Source organism: Thunnus maccoyii, chromosome 21 (assembly GCF_910596095.1).
Source record: "Thunnus maccoyii chromosome 21, fThuMac1.1, whole genome shotgun sequence".
NCBI classification, from domain to species: domain Eukaryota; kingdom Metazoa; phylum Chordata; class Actinopteri; order Scombriformes; family Scombridae; genus Thunnus; species Thunnus maccoyii.
The window spans coordinates 21,151,704-21,170,718 of NC_056553.1; the positions used below are offsets into that span (position 1 = coordinate 21,151,704).

Consider the following 19,015-nt stretch of genomic DNA (forward strand, 5'->3'; position numbering starts at 1 on the left):
CTCGACGATAACGAACGCCACTTTAATGCCTGTTAACGATCCCCGGGTCACAGTGTGATTCCCGGGGAAGAAAAAAACACTCTCTCCCTTTTTCTTTCTCTGACTGTCTTATTGGATTTTTTTTTTTTTTTTACAAGGCATCGATGTGTCTCACCCCAGGTAGAGAGTGTTTACTCACCACACAACACTTAGCTTGCAAGGAGGACAGACAAATCCGACAGCCTCACCTTCCTACAAGGCACTGTACAATGACATGCCACTGTCAGGGTTTTGCCCCAGGTGCAGCTCTGTGTAGAAATCATGCACTACTTCATATTGACATGCACTTGCATTGGACAGGGATAGGAGAAGGTAGAGAAATAGTATTAAAAAAAAGTGTGTTTGTTTGTGTGTGGGTATGTGTGTTAGTCTAAACTTTCTGCAGTGTGCTTTTGGCCATCAATAAGATGATAATAACATTTCTTGATTCTTCTCTGAGAGAAAAAAAGTGTTTTTTTATGGTGCTTTATAGATTATCAGCATGAAATGCAGTGGGTGGGGGCATAGTTATTTATTTTCCTCCTGACTGCGAGTCAGCGACAAATACAGTTTCGGGGGATGGGGGCTCAGACACCACGTCAGATGCCTGTGGGGGACTTCGCCCTGGGAGATTTGGATTAACTTTCAGGTTGGCCGAGCAGAAACCATAATGATTCTCTCTATCTGCCCTTGAAATTATCTTCTCATCACTTACTCATATTGATAGATGCAGTCGTTTTTTCTTTCTGGCTCACCTGTTCCATTTTCAGCTTTGAATAATGCCAAAGATTTAACACCTAATGCGATGAGTGCTTCATGTGAGGTTAAACCAGGTGGTCCATCACATCCTTGCATTCACTTTCAGAAACCACACATTTTAGGGGAAGGAATAGGCAGTTATATCCCCAATCCTCCCTCCTAAGTCAGCAACTCTCTGTGAGCAAACCACAAAATTCCCCACAGAAGATGTCAAAACAGATTAGCTTCTCTCAAATCTACTCCCCAGATTAAATGATTGTAACAATCAAACTGGCTTTGAGGCTTTGCATAATTTACTTTTTCTCCCTCTTTGGAAATTCTGTCTTTGACTTTTTACTCCCCTGTTGTGCTGCAGCCTTGAAGTATTATTACCCTGTAAATCGATGAAGATGATGTATGAGGCATCCACTGCTAGTGGTATAAACCCTTCTGTTTTCTGTGATATATGATGATGTATCATATCGAATGGAGTACCTATTTACTGACTTCTTTTCTACTAAAAGGAGATACCGTACATACATAGAGTAAAGCCAGCTACTCAGTAACATGCCTAATATGCAACAGTCTTTGAAAACATTTTATTTCATGACATGCTGTCAGCAGATATCTAACCGACGGCACTTTGATTGAACACTTCAATTTTACTCCCGATGTTTCATTGCACCAGTGGCCATCAAAACACTAATATATAATATATTATTATATATGACTGACACATGTTAGATTACATACCCCCCAAATGAGTTGTGATGGCCAATCAGACATCATCAAGGCCAACCAGTGATGAATAGCACAGAGCAGCTCAAGCTTTGAATGCAGGCTAAAGGTCATAAACGTTCCTTGTGTCTATCTGCATTCTGTGTGCTTATCACTATCCTACTGATCAAATGTGCATCTCACTCAGCTGTTGTGTGTTTGTGCTCATGTAATCTGAGATCATTGTCTTTCTATCCAGACGCATCTCTCCTCTCTCCATCTTTCTTTGTCTTTTGAGGGCCCCTTTGCAATTGTGTATTCATCACTCTTACAGTACCTGCTGTTTGCCACAGTGAGATAGATGCTTAGGAACGCATCATTAAACAGTGCTGCGGTCTGGTGGACAGATGCAGAAAAAGGAGATCAGAGCTTTATGAGGATGTAAATGGCGTATCATTGTTTACCTGGTTTGAATGGAGATGTGAGGTCTGGCCGTTGCTCAAATAATGACCAGCACAAGTCGTTTCAAATAGCTATTTAACAAAATTATCCTAATTCAAAGGCCCACTTATTACTTTTTTCAGAAAAAAGCCAGTTTGTAAACTTCTGGGTTACGGTCATTATGTTACACTACTGTTCCCAAGGTCAAGAATGAATTATTTCCATTCTCAATTCAAATAGCTGTCGTACATCTACATTGTAAAAAAACAAAAAAAACAAAAAAACAGCAACTCATATTCTTTGGCATACATAAAGTTGTTACACCTTAGAAATTATCAGCATTTGAAATTGTACGATTGAGGTTGTGGCAAAAAGTCATGCTAGTTACTTGCTTTCTCTTACAAATTTGAGTCCAGAAAATTTAGAATCTTTATCTGAAATCCATTAAAAAGTGAAAACATTAATTTGTGTTTTTGTTGTTGTTGTGGTTGTGGATGGCATGAAGACTCCTCCTTTACTATACCAGACTTATGTAGACTGTAAAATCATATAATCAGTTTTATTAAATGAATGCTTTTATTATGAACTCAGAGTAATTTGATAAGTTTGTCAGTTTCAAGTAAGGTCAACTTACATTGTTAAGTTAGCACTTTCAAAACTTAAAATTACAAGTTCAGTCTTTCAACAAAATGAGAATTTGACTAAATGTCTAACTGATTGTCCACTTAACTTGTCAAATTTAAAGGGGACCTATTATGCTCATTTGCAGCTCTTTAGTTTTATTCTGGGACTCCACTAGAGTAGCTCTGCATGATTAGCAGTTCAAAAAACTCCTTATTTATCTTATACTGGCTCTTTATGCAGCCCCTCAGTTTAGCCTCTGTCTCTTAACAGGCAGTCTTAGCTCCTGTCTATTTAAAGCCCGCCTCCCGATGAGTCAGCTCTGTTCTGATTGGCCGGCTTTCCGGAAGCCTGCCGAGGGGCAGCTGTTTCAGAGTCGTATTAAGTTATTGACAACATTTTCTGCTTTTGCTGCTTCATATTAAAAGCTTTTAAATGTCTGAATAACAGGGGACTTTTATTGTGAAGAATTTACAGGAAGTGAAACGTATTGATCACTGAATTAGCAGTTTTATTAGTGGTGCTAAAAACCAGTTGACAAACAACATCTGGAGATATTTGGAGCTCTTTGTTCAGTGGATCACTTAGAAATAATGCAGAGAGGAATAGTACAAGCAGAAACAGCTACAGTGATGATGACGTTTGATGAATAGCTACAGACGAGTACACCTCCAACAGGTAAACTACTTATTTTACTTTGTAGTGCTGTGTAATGAAAAAAACACTCAAAACGTGCCAGCTCGACTTGAGTCATAGCTTGGCATGAGAAATGAAATGAAATGAAAAAACGTCATAATGTTAGCAGAGTGCAGCAGTGAACTTACACGCTGTGTGTGGAGCAGATGACCATATAAAGAAATCCGTCACAAGTCTATGTTGGCTTGGGCTGAAAGTAGAAAAAACTGTTGGAAACCGAGCGTTAAGAGTAGTCTGAAGCCAGTGCTTTTAACTCACAGGGGTAACCTCTACATACTTTTACCTCATTATTTGTAAAACAATGCAAACAGATATGCACTTCACCTACTCTCTATATGCTTGTTTTCCAGTGTACTTGCTTTACATGACTTGAGTTAAACAACATTGATCTTGGGCTGATTGTGGCTGTTAATAATTCAGCTATAGTCATGAGGGAGTGTATCTATCACAATTGTATGATTGATAAAACAAGCATAATTGAAAACCAACCCCAATTATAAGCAAAAAATTTCAAGAGATTACAATGTTTAGATTTGATTTCACTTTAAATTTATTAACAGATGTAAAAAATTCAAAGTTGGATAAACTCAAAGCCTTAACATAAGAAGTTAAGTTAAATTGCTCAACTCAAAATGTTATTGTAGTTTGTTGTAACTTACCTTGAAATTTCAGGTATTCTCAACTTTGTTTTTACAATGTGTGCAATGAAAAATAGTGTTAATTGACAATTGTCATCATGATGCCTAAGTTGTAATTATACAACATGTAAGTACAGTTGTGCAGCCACATTAAGAGACTGATCAGATTTTTGGGCCGAAACAGGTTCTCTTTCCCAAACTGCAAGACATACTGTAGTTACTCCATTGTCATTCTGTCCATAAGTTGTAGCTACCAATCAGTATCTCATTATCAAGCCTCATCAACCTCACTCTCAATACAGCTATTCTGATGCCAGCCCCAATTAATGCCAAGATGTCAATACTAGCTCAAGAGTTTTACAGAAACGGCTGAGTTGTGTCCTCCCAGTCCCTCCTGACACTGATTAACTCCAAATCATTACTGTTTTCTATCGGATTCCCTTCATTTCTCAAAAGAGACACTTATCTTCCAGAGACAGGTATAAAAGTCAATGTGGTTTGCAGTTTTTCTACACACACTGGTACCACAGATTTTTGTATTTGTATCTTTCTACTAAAATGTCGAGTGTAGCAATATTACACTGGGCTTTGTGAGTCAGTGGAGGTTTGGTGGTTAATCCTGTGTTCCACCATGGTCCCCACTGGCAGGGCTCAGGCTGTTCGAGTGAAGGGCAGAGCCATGTTGTCAGTGAACCAGCAAGTGTCCCGATAGCCTTCTAATAGCTCTGGTAGTATCGTCCCTTTCCTCCGCCTCCACTTTGATGTGGGCCCTCCTTCTCAGGCCACCGGCGATGGGGGAATAGCCTTTCATATTTGAGCTGCTGCATGCCCAGGGTCCTGCTCAGTCTAATCCGCCAATATGTTTGACTATGACAAATCCCTGACTGTATTGATGTTGATCCAGAAGAAGAAGAAAAAAAGTTGAGGGCAGAAGTTTGTCTCGCCTGAGGTTATTTTATGTTTTTTTTAGGTGTGGAGAGAAAGAAGAGACTGAGCAAAAAAACTGGAGGAAGGTGAATTTTCCTGAGGAAGTTAATGAAAGTCCTTGAAGTGAGGCGAGGGAAGCTGTCACCTGCCCTGGTGATAGATAGCAGGCTCACTATTATTAGCATTCCCAGCCCCAGCCTAGAGTTTTATGCCTTACTAGAGCCATTTGTTGATTAATTAATCAGGTAATGTATGCTATCCGGGCGACAGAGTCCACATATCGTTCTCCTGGCCTCTCCTGGGCTCTCTGTATAACCCCAAACCAGGATCTCCCACCAGGCCACAGCGCATTCAGAAGATTACAATTCCAAAGCAGCCGCTACCAAAGAGAAGCCATTTGCACAAAGGTCCTGGCTGCTTTTAATGTAAAGTAGAATAATAAACATCCGTGAGGGAAACAGTCTCCCATTTCATGAATACATTCACTTCCACCGGCCCAAAGTCAACCTTGTCTGATGTAATTTTTTCAGCTTTCAGTGAAAGTTTTCAAACTGTCAAATAAAGCTTTGCTATGAGGACGGTAAAAATAAACTTGGGAGTGACGCACTGTGGATCTGGGAGACTGCAGAGTTTCATGTTTTCTCTTGTTGCTCCGTCTGAAATTGAACGGGGCCGCTGGGGGGGAAAAAGCCCATCATTTGGAACATCATGATCAATGTCCGTGTGTACAATGCGAGAACATCGAGTTATGTTATGCAGTATAAACACTCAATAAAAATCCAGTCATTTTCTGTGATTATATTTATTGAATTCCCTTCTCACTTGTGGCCACATGTCCTCACATTCATACACTCTCTCTTATTGTCTTGTCTTTACAATCATCCAATTTGTTCACAGTCTAAGTGGCCTGGTTCCCACAAAGCTGTCACTCATAATATGTACAAGGTTTTCTTTTTCTTTTTTTTTGATACTTTGATTCTTATTGATTTGTCACATATGAAACCAGTAACATTTGACAGTGGTACAAAAACAAAATAAAACAGAACAAATAAATGTCATAGGGTAGAAATATATACACATTTTCATTTCCAGTAACTTAAACAGTTTCTTGGTCAGCCTTTTATGATTGAGAGCAGAGATGACCCAACACTGATTATAAGCCTCCATAATAATCTTAATTATGCCATTCATGTCCATGCAGTGACCAATTTCTCACCTCTTTTATAAAATAATCAAATGATTGAAATGGTTGCATTCTACATAGGTGTATTTAATTAAGATTGTGCATACGTATTGAAAACCACACACCATGGATCAAAGCAGATGTATTTAGTGCGTATGGTGTACAGATGTGCTTCTATCTTGATATGAAAAATGACCATTCTGTGCACTTCCTGGATAACTGTCTGTAATACTTCCTTTTTCTGTATCCTGCCGTTTTGCACTTCCTCTACAGCTGGCACCATTGTGGAGCGGCAGGAAATGACATCAGATTTTTACGATATTGTCTTTCCCGTTCTGCCTCATCAGAGGGTTTGTCCTAAATCCCTAAATTCTCTGCAGATGTATAAAGTTGGCATCTGATCTTAGTGTTATTCACAAGCACATTGTAGTCAGTATAATGACGTCTCAGCCAGTTAGGTCAGATAATAGACTTGCCCATATCTTGTGTGTGTGTTTGTGAGTGTGCAGCCCTGTAAATGTACCGTACTCCCTGTCAACTGCAGGCCTCCTTTCTGTTTTCCGTTCCTCATCATTTTCTCACACTTCTCAGTCAGCCAGAGACTTCAGTCATTTATTCACCCAGCACGAAGTCCGGCCCGACCAGACGAATTTACGATCATCGGCTTGGCTTATTCTCACCTCGCTGTAAAGCTGTCACAGATTTACCACCACCGGTGTGTCACTCCCGTCATTAAAATGTAAAAGTTTGCGACGCTGCCTAGAAAGTTACAAATGATGCCGTTTCCTCCACTTACATTTTGCTTGGTTGGAGGTAGTTTGTTCCCTCCTCGTTCAAAACTAAATCATGAGCTGTCACTGCTCCCATCACTTTAAGTAAACTCTACAGCTCAGGGAGGAAACAGGGAGCTCATCCTCTCTTTAAAAAAGGGGAGTTTTGCTATTATCCGCTTTTCAAACTTACTTTAAACACTGCACACTGAATCTTTTCTACTGTCCTGGATGGAGACTTGGCAGGGAGGGAATTCACTACGTCGAGTTATCTTTTGATATGGCTTGATGCATTTTGATTGCATTTATATGAAAAAGGCCAAGTTATTCTTTCAATAACGAATGGGTGCCTGGGGAAACTCCTCCTGAGCTGTCTCCCCTATACACACCCGACCTGAAGATTTTGACAGTTTGACACTTTAATTTCCTTCTGAGTATTTCACCTGAATTTCAGCGACAAAGGAGGAGCCACGCTGCTGTAAAAAATGTCCATATTGGGTTAGAAATTATTAAAGCCTGGACATCAATTAAATCCATGTCTGCCCTTCTCTTTTTCTCAGGTTTGGAAAGCATCGGAGGGATGAGCGGCCAGGAGACAGGATGGAGAGGAAGGGCTCCAGTAAATCTAAAGCAGAGGACGTGCAGGCGTCAGAAGAGGAGACCCAGCGGATGAGGCTGGAACAAGAGAGGTGAGCGCTCAGACACAGCCTTGGCTCGCTAAAAGCCTAAACAATTAAGTCCCAGCTGAACAAAGGGGGCGGAGGAGCGACATTGCTGACCGGAAAATTAGCAAACTACCTAATTAACAAAATGGGGGAGCAAGGTTGGGAAATTCTGGGAAAGCACTCAGATGTCAATTTGTGAAATGTCCCTTTCTTTTATATCAGTACATTAAATAGATCATTTATGGATTGTTGTTGCCTGTGCCATTCAGAGGCGCTGACCTCCTAATGGTGCTCGTAGGCCCCTGTGGATTTGTCATGATTGAATGGTGCTCATTATAACAGTGAAATCGATGTAGCTCTGCATTTGTCTTCTCCTGCAGCTCGCCCAGGTTGTTAATCGCTCAAGAATAAATAAAAAGTTCCTTTTTATCCAACCCTCTTGGCTCTATGTCCTCTGGTGTTTGTGGACATCAGGACGTCCAGAAGAATGAGGCGAGGAATTGGTTTTGTCGCGTACACCTCATCCCTCACAGACAAGCCCTATTTAATTCTCTCCAGAAGGAGAGACAATATTGGTGGCAGGGTGAATGAAAAGACAGCTTGCTGCCTCCATTGTTCTCCACCAGCCAAATGAACTCAGTAATCAAACTGCCGTTGGTAATGACAGCTAATTGAATAGAAACAATAGGGCTTGATACCGCTCCCTCTTACGGCGAAGGGAGAGAAGGATGGATGGCTGTCGCAAATGCATGGTACCACAAGCACAAACAAGTGTACACACACAAAAAAACACTCACAAAGGCCCTCTTCCCTGCTGAATGGAACATCTGGAGGCCTCGCTCAAAAGGCTGCAGCACATTTCTTTGCGGTATTTGACCATGACTCGCAGTGAAGGTCCTCTCCACTGCGGATGCGACCCCCTCTGGCTGAGGGCCCGACACATTTCCCTCAGTGCACCCTGGAGACAGGCGGGCCTGGCTCTCCATCTAGATCTGTCCCCTTTGAGCAGCTCCCAAACGACTGTCATGCTAAGCAGCAGAATCAACACAGGCACACAGTGGACATGAGATATGTAGCGCACATGCCCTCGCAACCATCCCCTCCCCACAAAACACACACACATGCTATTTAAATCCCGTTCTAACTCTTCTTCTTCTTCTTTCACCGGTGTCACCCAATTTCTTTGTCTGCTGCTTTGTCTTGCAGCACATTCTCGTTCCCTGTCTTGTTTGCGTCCGTTCTGCATGTGTGAGCTGTGGTCCCAGCTCCCTGTGCAGGAGGCCAACCTAATTCTTTCCTTTTGTACCTGTTCCCAAATCCCATCACTCAGCCAGGCCGGGATTGTCCCTCAGTTAATGGAAAGGGAATCCTGAGGGAAATCGTGGTGGGTAATAATAAACCAACCTGCCATGAAGCCAAGTCGATATTCAAAGCATTAGGTTTCCGCAGGACGACAGCTCAGAAATCCATTACTTGTTGTATTTTTTGGTTGCACTACTGTATTAAGGTGTTACATTTGATTGTCGTAGTTCTCCGCTTAAGGCACATGCTCTGATTGATTACATTGCTGCCGCGGAGATAGGACTATTTCAGAGTGCGTTTATGAAATTATGGATCGGACCGTAACGGGTTTCCGAAGCTGGCAGTCATCAGCTAGCACTATGTGTCAGCACGACCCGGGATGGGCTGCAGCCAAACTCCCGGCTCATTTGACATTAGCGATCATTAATTCAAGCAGACGGTTTTGACAGGGGCTTTTAGTGATTCAAAATAGGAGTCAGAGAAGAGGTGAGACAGATTAATTCATAAAACCTGCCCTTTTTACCCTGCAATAAGGCAGCTATGGTTATATATTTAAAACTCTGACCTTGATATGATTCATGCAATTTATGGTTTGGCCTGCAGTCCTTGCAGACACAACCCGTTTATTTTGAGTAGATGTGTTCTCCTCCATTGATATTTTGTCAGCCTCATATGGATTGAACATGATGGAGAAGAGAGTACATAAAACTTTGACTTCATTACTAGAGCACAGTGTACTGCATCCACTTGATGAAGAGAGGTTATCAGCAGCATTTGTTTTGATAAAATCTGGCAGATTTTATACAGCTCCTGTGATTGACTGTTTCATGTATCATCAAGGCAGCATTAGAACCTGTGGTTAGACTGATCTAAATCTCTGTTCAGCCCAGCGGCAGCAGCCATCACTCTTGTTTCTTTATGCCCGTGGACAGCACCCAAGGCACCCCTATCTGATTGGCTCATGTTGAGAGGACTGTGGAGACAACAAACTCTCTGATTGGACCCTGGGTGGGTTGGAGAGCAGCCGTTTCTGTGGATGTGGCCCTCATTCATATAAGGCCATGGGGGAGAAGAGAGAGAAAGAAAGAAACAGAGGATGGGTTCTATCAGTCTCTGACTTATCTCTGCACATACTAGCCCTGAAACTATATTTTCCCGGCCAAAGTGGGGAGCACACAAAGACAACCTGACAATGTTCCTTCTTCATTTTATGCCTGAACTGAACTCTATTCTCTCTGTCTTTCTCTGTGGCAGCTGATTATGATGTCCATTCTCTCTTATCTGCTTGGCTCCAGTTGGCTTCTAATCAGCGGCCAGCACTCCACTGCCACTCTCCTTGTCCCTGCTCCCCAGACCTCAGCACAGCACATTGCTGCTTATTTTTCCTCGACAGTGGCCCCCTTCCTCTTGTTTATTGTTTGACTTCCTGCTGACTCTAGACAAACAAAACCTGACCAGTGTTCCTGGACTGGGTCAGTCAGCACAATTCACTTTTGACAAACAGCAAACCTGGATTAGGTGTGAGAATTTGGTCTTTTGAGAGAGGCTTTTTTTTTCCTAACACCCTGCTCAGCTTTCAGAGACTTTGTGCCACAGATAGAAAAGAATAAAGCAATTTGCTTTAAGGCAGATCCTTCCGTTTCTGTTTTTTCATATCAGTGATTGTGGCACTAATGTTATCATTCCACTTTGTCAAACTATCTCATTATTTCAGTATCCTATTTGAGTCTCATTTCCATAGCAAGTTCAAAGGAAGCTCCAACCGGCTGATTGGGAAGTGTGATTACATTTGTAATTATATTGATACCTACAAGCAAGTTAATGCGATTATTAACACTGTGAATTAACACCATGGAACTTGGACAATTATCTCTGTGATTGCATTATGCTGTTATGGGCCAAGTGTCAACACAAAAGATGGGCTATCGGAGGTTTGCAATTCTGCACAGACAGCTGCATGCAGAGTCATTTACTGCACTTTGATTAGATTCAGATTCATTCTGCCCTCCATCTCCACTTCAGAACAATAGAACATGTTTTGATGAGGGGGTATTGAAAAGAAAAATCTATTCAAGACGGCTGGATGAGAAAGTAAGAGAGCAAATACATTCTGTTTCATCCACCACAGTAACAATGCATATTGAAGAGGCAGGCTTTCAAACTTCTAAGTGTGTTGACTTCAAAATGAGTGTCTGAGAGTACAGACAGCCCCCCCCCCTCGCTCTCTCCAACTCCCCCTTGTCTCCCTTGGTTAGATTAAACATTGACAAACATATGGGGTAGGAGTCTGCTGGCTTTGTTGGTCCAAAATAACAGCACTGTTGGATAAACAGCGAGATTTATTCAGTGTGGAGAGGGAGGACTTGAGGTGAGCTGACAGGTTGCTACCATTTCACACCAGGACTCTCACTCTCCCAATATAATACGTTTAAATAATTACCTGACGTGACAGTCTCCCGCTTTCACGTTCATGCGCTGAAATGAACCTTGCACAACAGTATCATTACAAATTCAGTTTTAGTTGGTGTGAAGATGCGGTTTTCAGACTCAATTTAGTGGCAATGAAGGACAAGAAAAAAACAACAGGGAGAACAGAAAAGGTTGAAAAAGGAGGAATGTTAAAGAAAGAACAGCATCATCTGGTTGACACATCATTTTTTTGAGGACATGGTCAGTCAGTGGATTAGGTGTTAAACTTTGACTGCCCTGAAAGCCTCAGCATTAGACTGTCTAGACTGTCTGTTAGCCAGGAGGAAATGCCATTCCACTGCACTGTTATGAAGAACAAACTCAAGTGTTAGCACTGTATTTTATATAAAGGTACATGTGAGGTCGCTTCTATTTCCAAGAATATACAATAAAATGCAGCATTAAGACAAGACACAGAGACAAAAAACTGAGCAATTAGTGGTGTAATATTAGCGGTATCTTCTTGCTGGGGCTGCTATAAAGCACTGCAACTCAATTGTCCCCTTTGTGAAATAAAATCTCTCTGGGCTGGTCGCATTAAAGGCTGCAGTGTCCTCTCCTCTTGTACGTAGTATCTGGTAAGAGGAGAAGAGAGGAAAAGGGCTGGTAATTGGGGCTGTACGGTAATAATGTGTTTAGTGTGGGCAGCACTCTCCTCAATGTTAACATGCTGGGCCATTAATTGGCTAATAGAGTATATATGGTAGAGTGTGTGGTGGTCTCTTAGGAGAAATTGGGGGAAGGAGATGAGTTGGCAGTGGAGGAGCAGTTGTAGGTTGTTAGCAGGTGTGGATGTAAGGTTTGGAGCTAATCAGCATATTACAAAGCAGAAAAATGGCTTCTTAATTCTACCCCCCTCTCTCTAACAAAATATGTTTATGTACCATTAATTTGCTTGCTGTTTTTTTTCTGATCCTGGAAGTGTGACATCATTATACAGCACAGAGGTAATAGGGAGGATATTGGGGTGAATGGTTGGCACAGGACTTTGTCTTGGGTTATATGTGTTGTTAGGACTGGGCTACTAACATGGGTAAAGGTAGGGGAGGATGGGGGTTTTGTTTTAATATTGAAAACGTCAACATGTCCCATTTTTAACCAAGACATTTCATAGTTAAGAAAGTGTGGTTCCTTTGTTGTCAAGAGTGGATATTATACAAAAAACATGAAATATTTTGATTTCGAACTTTTCACATATACATTAAAATTTTGTGTCGGCAGTGAAAAGTTTGCAGATTCACTTAACAACAACAAAAGTTAGGAGAAAGAGTCGATAAATCAATACAGTTATTTCATTCTTAATGGGTTAATAAGAGTCATCTAGCTGAAAATATGCACTTGGGAATGTAGCACTCAAATCTCAGCATGTCACAGAGAGACCCATTGCCAACTGGCCAAGGATAGAAACTTAACACCATATTCTGACAGCCAGAACAAGTTGGAATAGGCCTCTCACAGCAGACTGACAGGTTTGGATTGTGGATATGTTTTCTCCACAAACACACAGACAAAATGAGCCATGACTGCTCTCCTTGAAATAGTATAGGATATCATGAATTGAAACAAAAGCTTATTTTGAAAGCTGATAGGTGTATAAAAACCAGAAGTTATAATGCAATATGGATCCAACAGTAATGACAACAGCATGACTCATATCTTTGGCATTTTTGCTTGTTAATATCCTCTTATTTAAATTGCACCTATTAGCTTTATCCATGTCGGACTCCTGAGGCCTGATAGAGAAGTCTCTCTCTTTTAGCTTCATGTCGCCAGTCTAGCCAAGGCCATTATCTCGTCCCAAATGTCAATATTGCCGTTTTTATGAATTTGATTAGTCCATAAAACGCCAGAGGGTCTTGAGATCCCAGTGGACTTCCGTGAACCTGTGGTAACATCATTGTCTGGTCCTTCCTGGCAGAGATCTGACATCACATTAGCCAGATGGCAGGTGAAAGGGCTTCTGGGAATTAGTGTTCTTTCTCCTGTGAGGCTTGTTTACTGTTTCCTGACAGCACCAGCTAAAGTGAGACCACACGGTGTGCACACAACTGTGCAGTGAGTTGATAATTTCCATACTGTACCTGGTCCACGACAATGTAAAAATACACTAAACCAGCTTAGAGGCTTTATAGATGACTGCATATCATGCAACATTGCATCAGGCCTCCATCAAAATCTCATTCCGCAGATAATGCCGAGAAAATGGGATTTTGGACGGCTAAAAATAAACAAGGCAGTCTATGGGTAGGATGTGGGAATTGGGTTAATCCAGCACTGAAAAATGGTGATTGTTTGAAATGTGATTACTGTTATTAAAATACACAGACATGGGAGACAGAGTTAGGCTAGAGGGGATTCTAGTCCTGTTCCAAACTTGTCAATCATCTGTGAGGAGTAGCATGGAGGGTCAGAGGTCAGTTATGACTCGAGGTAATAGGGAAGTCTAGTGCCAGTGGGAGGTAGCGTGCTTGTATGCATGTGTAGATGATGTGTGTGTTGCCCTACGGCAGGGATACAACATCTGGAACTGGTGAGCAGTCTGGTGGCTGCTGCTAGGGTCATAGCAGTGGGAGGTCAGCTCCCTCCCCCTCTTCGCCTGTCCTCAACCCTTCTCCTCTCTACTCCCCACTGTCCACCTCCCCACTCCCACAATGCCAGCACTCCTCGCTTCCCCGTGCAGCACCATGACTGAATCTTGTTAGCTGCGGACACATGGGCATTCACATGGAACCATTCTATGAGACAGGAAAGGCCTTGTGAAAGGCTCTGTTGTGTTGAAGTGGTCCCGGGGAGAGGAACGGCATGGAGGGAGAGGAAGGGGCGGGAAGGAGGAAGGGAAGGTCTGACTGTCTCCTTCCCACCTCCTCTTGTTAGAGCAGTGGTTCTGGGGAACGGGGTCCAGGAGCCCCCAGGGGTCCTTGAGGGGGTTCCAGGGGATCCCCTGCAAAAAGAATAATTTATTTTCACTATAATTCCATCTATAGGTAACACAGTGACAGAATGTGTGACTATTTTGGTCAAGGTGTTTCATACACTTTCTGTAATAAAACATCTAAAAGCAAAACTCTTATCAAATGGGGGTCCGTGGTCTAATATGTGTCAGTTTAGGGGTCCTTGATGTGAAAAAGTTGAGTACCACTGTGTTAGAGGACCTGAGGGATAAGATAAGTAAAGTCATCTCGGCCTTCTAATAGCTCAGGGAAAACCATATATTTGAATAATACTGCAGGGCTTCTCTCACTACAGGGGAAGACATTTTTCTCTATTTCCCTTCATTCCTTGTTACTTAGGTTTGAGGTTCTCCAGTCTGGACTGATCAATATCTGAGATTAAACTTGAAAGTTGGAATGCTGCTGTAAACCGCTCTGAAGCTTGGATGGAATTTTTTTTTTTTTTTTTAACAGGAAATTCCCCCATCCTTTTTCTCCTGAAGTGTTGTGTACCTTCTTATTCTGCTCGCTTGCCTATCAATAGCTTTTCAATACCTTACATTCATTTTTCATGATTTTTAAGTGTCACTGTTTCTCCATATAATAAAACCCAGTCTTCACAAAAACATTTCTGTACTTAGTTAAATTAGCATCTTTGTCTTATTTCCTAGGCAAATTTATGAAACTTTTCCAATCTTGCAAAAACAACATGAAAACAAAAAAAGTGTTTCCCACAGCACAGCTGGAGCAAATACTCTATATGAGTTCCCTGAACATAAAAATAAACAAACTCCCTCTCTGGAAAACAAGAAAAGAATCTTTCAAAAGCTCATTAATATTGAGCAATTTGATATGGTTCTTTTATGTTAGCCTAAGTTGGCCAACTACATGTACCCAAAGATGAAGGCAAAGAAAAGCAACTGGCAACATTTTACAGATATTTCAGGCCGTCCAAAAACTCTTTTTATCTGCATAGACACTATACCATTCTCCAAGCTGATCATCTGAAACCAAGTGTGTAATTTTTGACTCATCAAATGTATTCCATCACTATTTGTGGGATAATGTCCTTATCACCAAACATGTTATTGAGTGTGAAATCTTTTTTCCCTGTGAGGAAATTGTATTGAATTTTGCAATTCATGTGCATCATTTTAATTTCACTGGACAATTCACAAGTAAGAAACACTTCTTCATCCTCAATGTTTATCACAGAATACAGGCCAAGATGCGGGAGCTCCGGGAGAGGCAGGCAAAGGAGAGGGAATATGCTGAGATCCAAGATGTTGTCAGCCGCACCTTCAGCTCAGATGAAGAGCACACCTACGCTGGCATTGGATCATTAGACTCATCGGTGGACAGCAGTAGCATGGAGCCTTACGGCACTCACCACCACTACCACCTCCCTCAGAGTCCCCAGAGCCCTCACGTTCCCTTGAATCTTCAGGACAACGGTCCACCCCTAGAGGCTCTGTATGCCCAGGTCAACAAGCCACGCAACGGACGCCCTGCAGCTCCGGACAGGTAGGGAGCGCTCAGAAAACACAGTTGATCCGGAGGTGTTTCAAGGCTTCTGACTCTACATGCAAAGCTCACAATTCTCAGGGCGCAACAGTGTGCTTTGTTACTCTACCTTTCTCGTTCATTCAGATGACACTAACTAGCTTTGTGCCTTGTGCTTATGCTTTGCAACAATCTAGTTCATTTACACCTCATCTATAATGTATAAGCTGTGGCGGGTTTGTTCACTTTTACTTGTCATGGATGACACATACTGCACAGAAAAACAATGAATTTTACACAGGGTTTTATCGCTGCCTCGTCCCACAAGGCATTGCCCCATGCAAGCAGGCAAAATCCACAGGCAAGGTGAAACAACAACAGGAGCCTATCAGTTATTCTCCATGTGTTCGAATTTAATATCAGACAGTGTCTTTTTTTTTTCATTATCCCTGGATCACAGGTAATCCTCCCCGCCTACTCACACACCTTTTTCAGAGAGTCACACTGAATCTGAGTTCAGCTACTTTGACTGCTGGGAGGTTGTATCACTCATAGCTTCCTTGTCAACAAAAATATTTGATGTGCTGACAAACCCATGCAAGACTTTACTTTCATATGAATGTGTTGATAACCAATTGCCAAAAAGCCAGTGTGAAGCTATTACTACACAGGTGTCTTGTATGCTTTTAGTATCAAATTTATTCACTTTTTCAGCTCCAGTAAACAGGAAAGTATACATGATTTCTTGTGTTGTGAGTTATAGTGTAAGTTACACACTTTGCCAACTGTGAGCAATGTCAAATCCCTAATGATACACTACAGCTACCCTTTCTATTAACAAGGTCCAACTAACAACCATGAAACTTAAATCAATCTAACTTGGCATCAGCTAACCGGAGCACATTTTTTAGGGACCTGCGATAAACCGATATTGCAATTTTAGGATTCTTGATATATCTAAGCCCCATCAACAGTTGTATTATGCATTTTAGCTTCAGTCTTTCTGTAGTCTTAGTCTATAGATTGCATGGTCCACATTTTGGTTCTGAAAACAACACTTGTATTTATTTTGCTTAAATAATGGTTGTTCCTCTGCTAATTTGGAGGTGTTATGTGGGCCACAGATTTCCTCTCCATGGCTTCCCAGAACCTTTAAGGTTGTTATTAATGGATCGAATAATTCCCACCTCCTGTGACTGACAGCTGTCACTTGTGGGCTTGTGACCTTTCACTGCTAAGCTCAGGTGGGTTGAGGTGTATGTGTTGCTATGCGTGACCGGGATAGAGCACCTCTGTGTGAGTGGGTATGTTTTTGTAAGAGGATCAGCAGAGGTAGAATCTCCATCCTGTCACCCCCCTATGACAATCACAGCAGAAATGACAAGGTTATCTGGCCCCTCCAATAGCCAGTTAAATCCATGTGCCAATACATCCGGGGCTTACTGAAGGCCACCGATCCATATGTCTAAAGTGAAGGTTACCTCTAGCAGATAGAGCCACATGTTTCCTCAGGATAGCCTTGTTGTGTCAATATCTACTGTAAACTATCCCACTTCCATAGCAGAAGCTGATGATAAGTCTGGCAGCCAGTTGACATTTTTAAATGAAGAGGGCAAGACAGTGCTTGAGTGATGTTCAGTGAATCTGTGTATTCAGATCACAAGACTCATAGATATTGGTTAGTGATAGACGTGATGCTAATGATACTCAGGGGTTTATCAATACCCCTCTCTGTGCTGGGATACAGTATAAAGGCCTTGACACAACACAAACCTGTAAGTGATTATTTCCTTTTCTCCTTTATTGCTAGAGGGAATATTAATAGCAATCTGCTTAGTGGCTTTCACAGAGAAAACAAGAGTTATGTAAAGTTCCTCCTGCATGAGGATTCTGATTGTAAACAGATGCTTTGTTTAAAGTAACTTTCCAAGTAATTTTGGTTGCTTAGGTTTATTCAGATTATGCCAAATTTGCTCTGACCATCTGGTAAATTCATTTTACAAATTGGCATAAAATCTTTTTGGATTGCAATATGAATACATTATACTAGTTATTAGGTCTTCTATGAAATTAATTGGTTTAAAAAAGCAAATAACATAAAAATAACCTATTTTCCTTCCTGCTCTCCTGTTTTTGTGGTTTCATGGTGGTAGTGAGTTCTCACCTTCACGGGTTTATTTCAGCATAAAAAGCTTAGTGTTGCGTGTTAGTTATAAATACAAGCTTATATTTAGTTTGGGGTCTGAGCCTTAGGTATTGATAGCGCAGTATGAAATTTTATTTGCAGAGACAGGATTAGCTGTTACGAGTGTTGTGATTTCATTTGAAATATGCACCGCGTGTTCAACACAGCGTTTTTGTTTTGCACCTCTTGCTGCTTTGCATATCTTGTGTATGCCAGCCCGGCTGTATGCCTGTAATATTTGTCTTGCTGCCTTTGAGATATAATAATATGTACTGGTTCTTATTTAGCTCAGAGGCTTTCTATTTACGATTTGCAAAAAGGAGCTTGAAACACATTCAGATTCAAGACTCCTGTCACTTGTCTATCATAACAAACATAAATAGTAATTTGCATTTCTAAATTAAACTTAATGGAACTTTCATTGTCAAATATAAAGCACCAACACAACAGAATTTGCAGTCATTTCTGACTGTTCAATGTAGTAAGACAGCAAAATTGAACTCAGAACTTTTGTCTTACCTTTTAGGGGACATACAGTTTTAAACAGAATAGCTTATATCCTTACTTTTTTAAGCTTGCTGCTGCTTCACTTAATATTTTTCAACTGCAGAGATAACATGAACTTCCTGTTTGAAGGTCAGGAAACAGGAAATAGATGATGTTGGTCTAGGGAAGGCTGCTCATTCCTAGCTGTCAGTCAGTCTTCAGTATGAAAGAGTAGCATTTAACCCCAACCTGGGTACAGTTACAGCCTTCTGTGGTGGGCCCTGGAGAAACCTGTCTGATCAAAGGGACAGATTATAAGGATCCTGTCTTACAGGCATATGTATTATTTATTTTCCGGTAGTGTCAGCCAGGGACCTAACAGAAAGCCAGCACAAATTAATGATCTAATATTCAAAAACAGATAAATAATTTTTTTTTTTTTTTAAAAATCACACTGCCCATAACCTGACAAACAAACAAAATAGTTCCAAGGGAGATTTAATTTCATGCAGTGTAGGGAAGATATGCTTGTTCTTTTGTTTGCTTTTTGTTACATAATTTACAAAATATATATACAGTACCAGTCAAAAGTAAACCCAGCACTGGTTGTTGACTAGCTTCCACTAACACCTACAGCATAGTAAATAATGTTATATAGGGATGTTACCATGGTGGAGGCCATCCTCTGACTATCATATGACCTCTAGATGCATGGCACGACTGCAC

At 41.3% G+C, this 19,015-nt stretch overlaps 1 protein-coding gene across 10 annotated transcripts in view; it reads left to right on the forward strand.

Moving 5' to 3' along the window:
• Positions 1-19,015, forward strand: part of LOC121887977 (partitioning defective 3 homolog) — a 356,909-nt gene that overhangs the window by 264,860 nt on the left and 73,034 nt on the right. For all 10 annotated transcript variants that reach the window (XM_042399172.1, XM_042399173.1, XM_042399174.1 and 7 more), the window contains 2 exons: positions 7,310-7,438; positions 15,331-15,639. In XM_042399172.1, the coding sequence (XP_042255106.1) occupies positions 7,310-7,438; positions 15,331-15,639 (438 nt within the window). The remainder of the gene's footprint in view (positions 1-7,309; positions 7,439-15,330; positions 15,640-19,015) is intronic.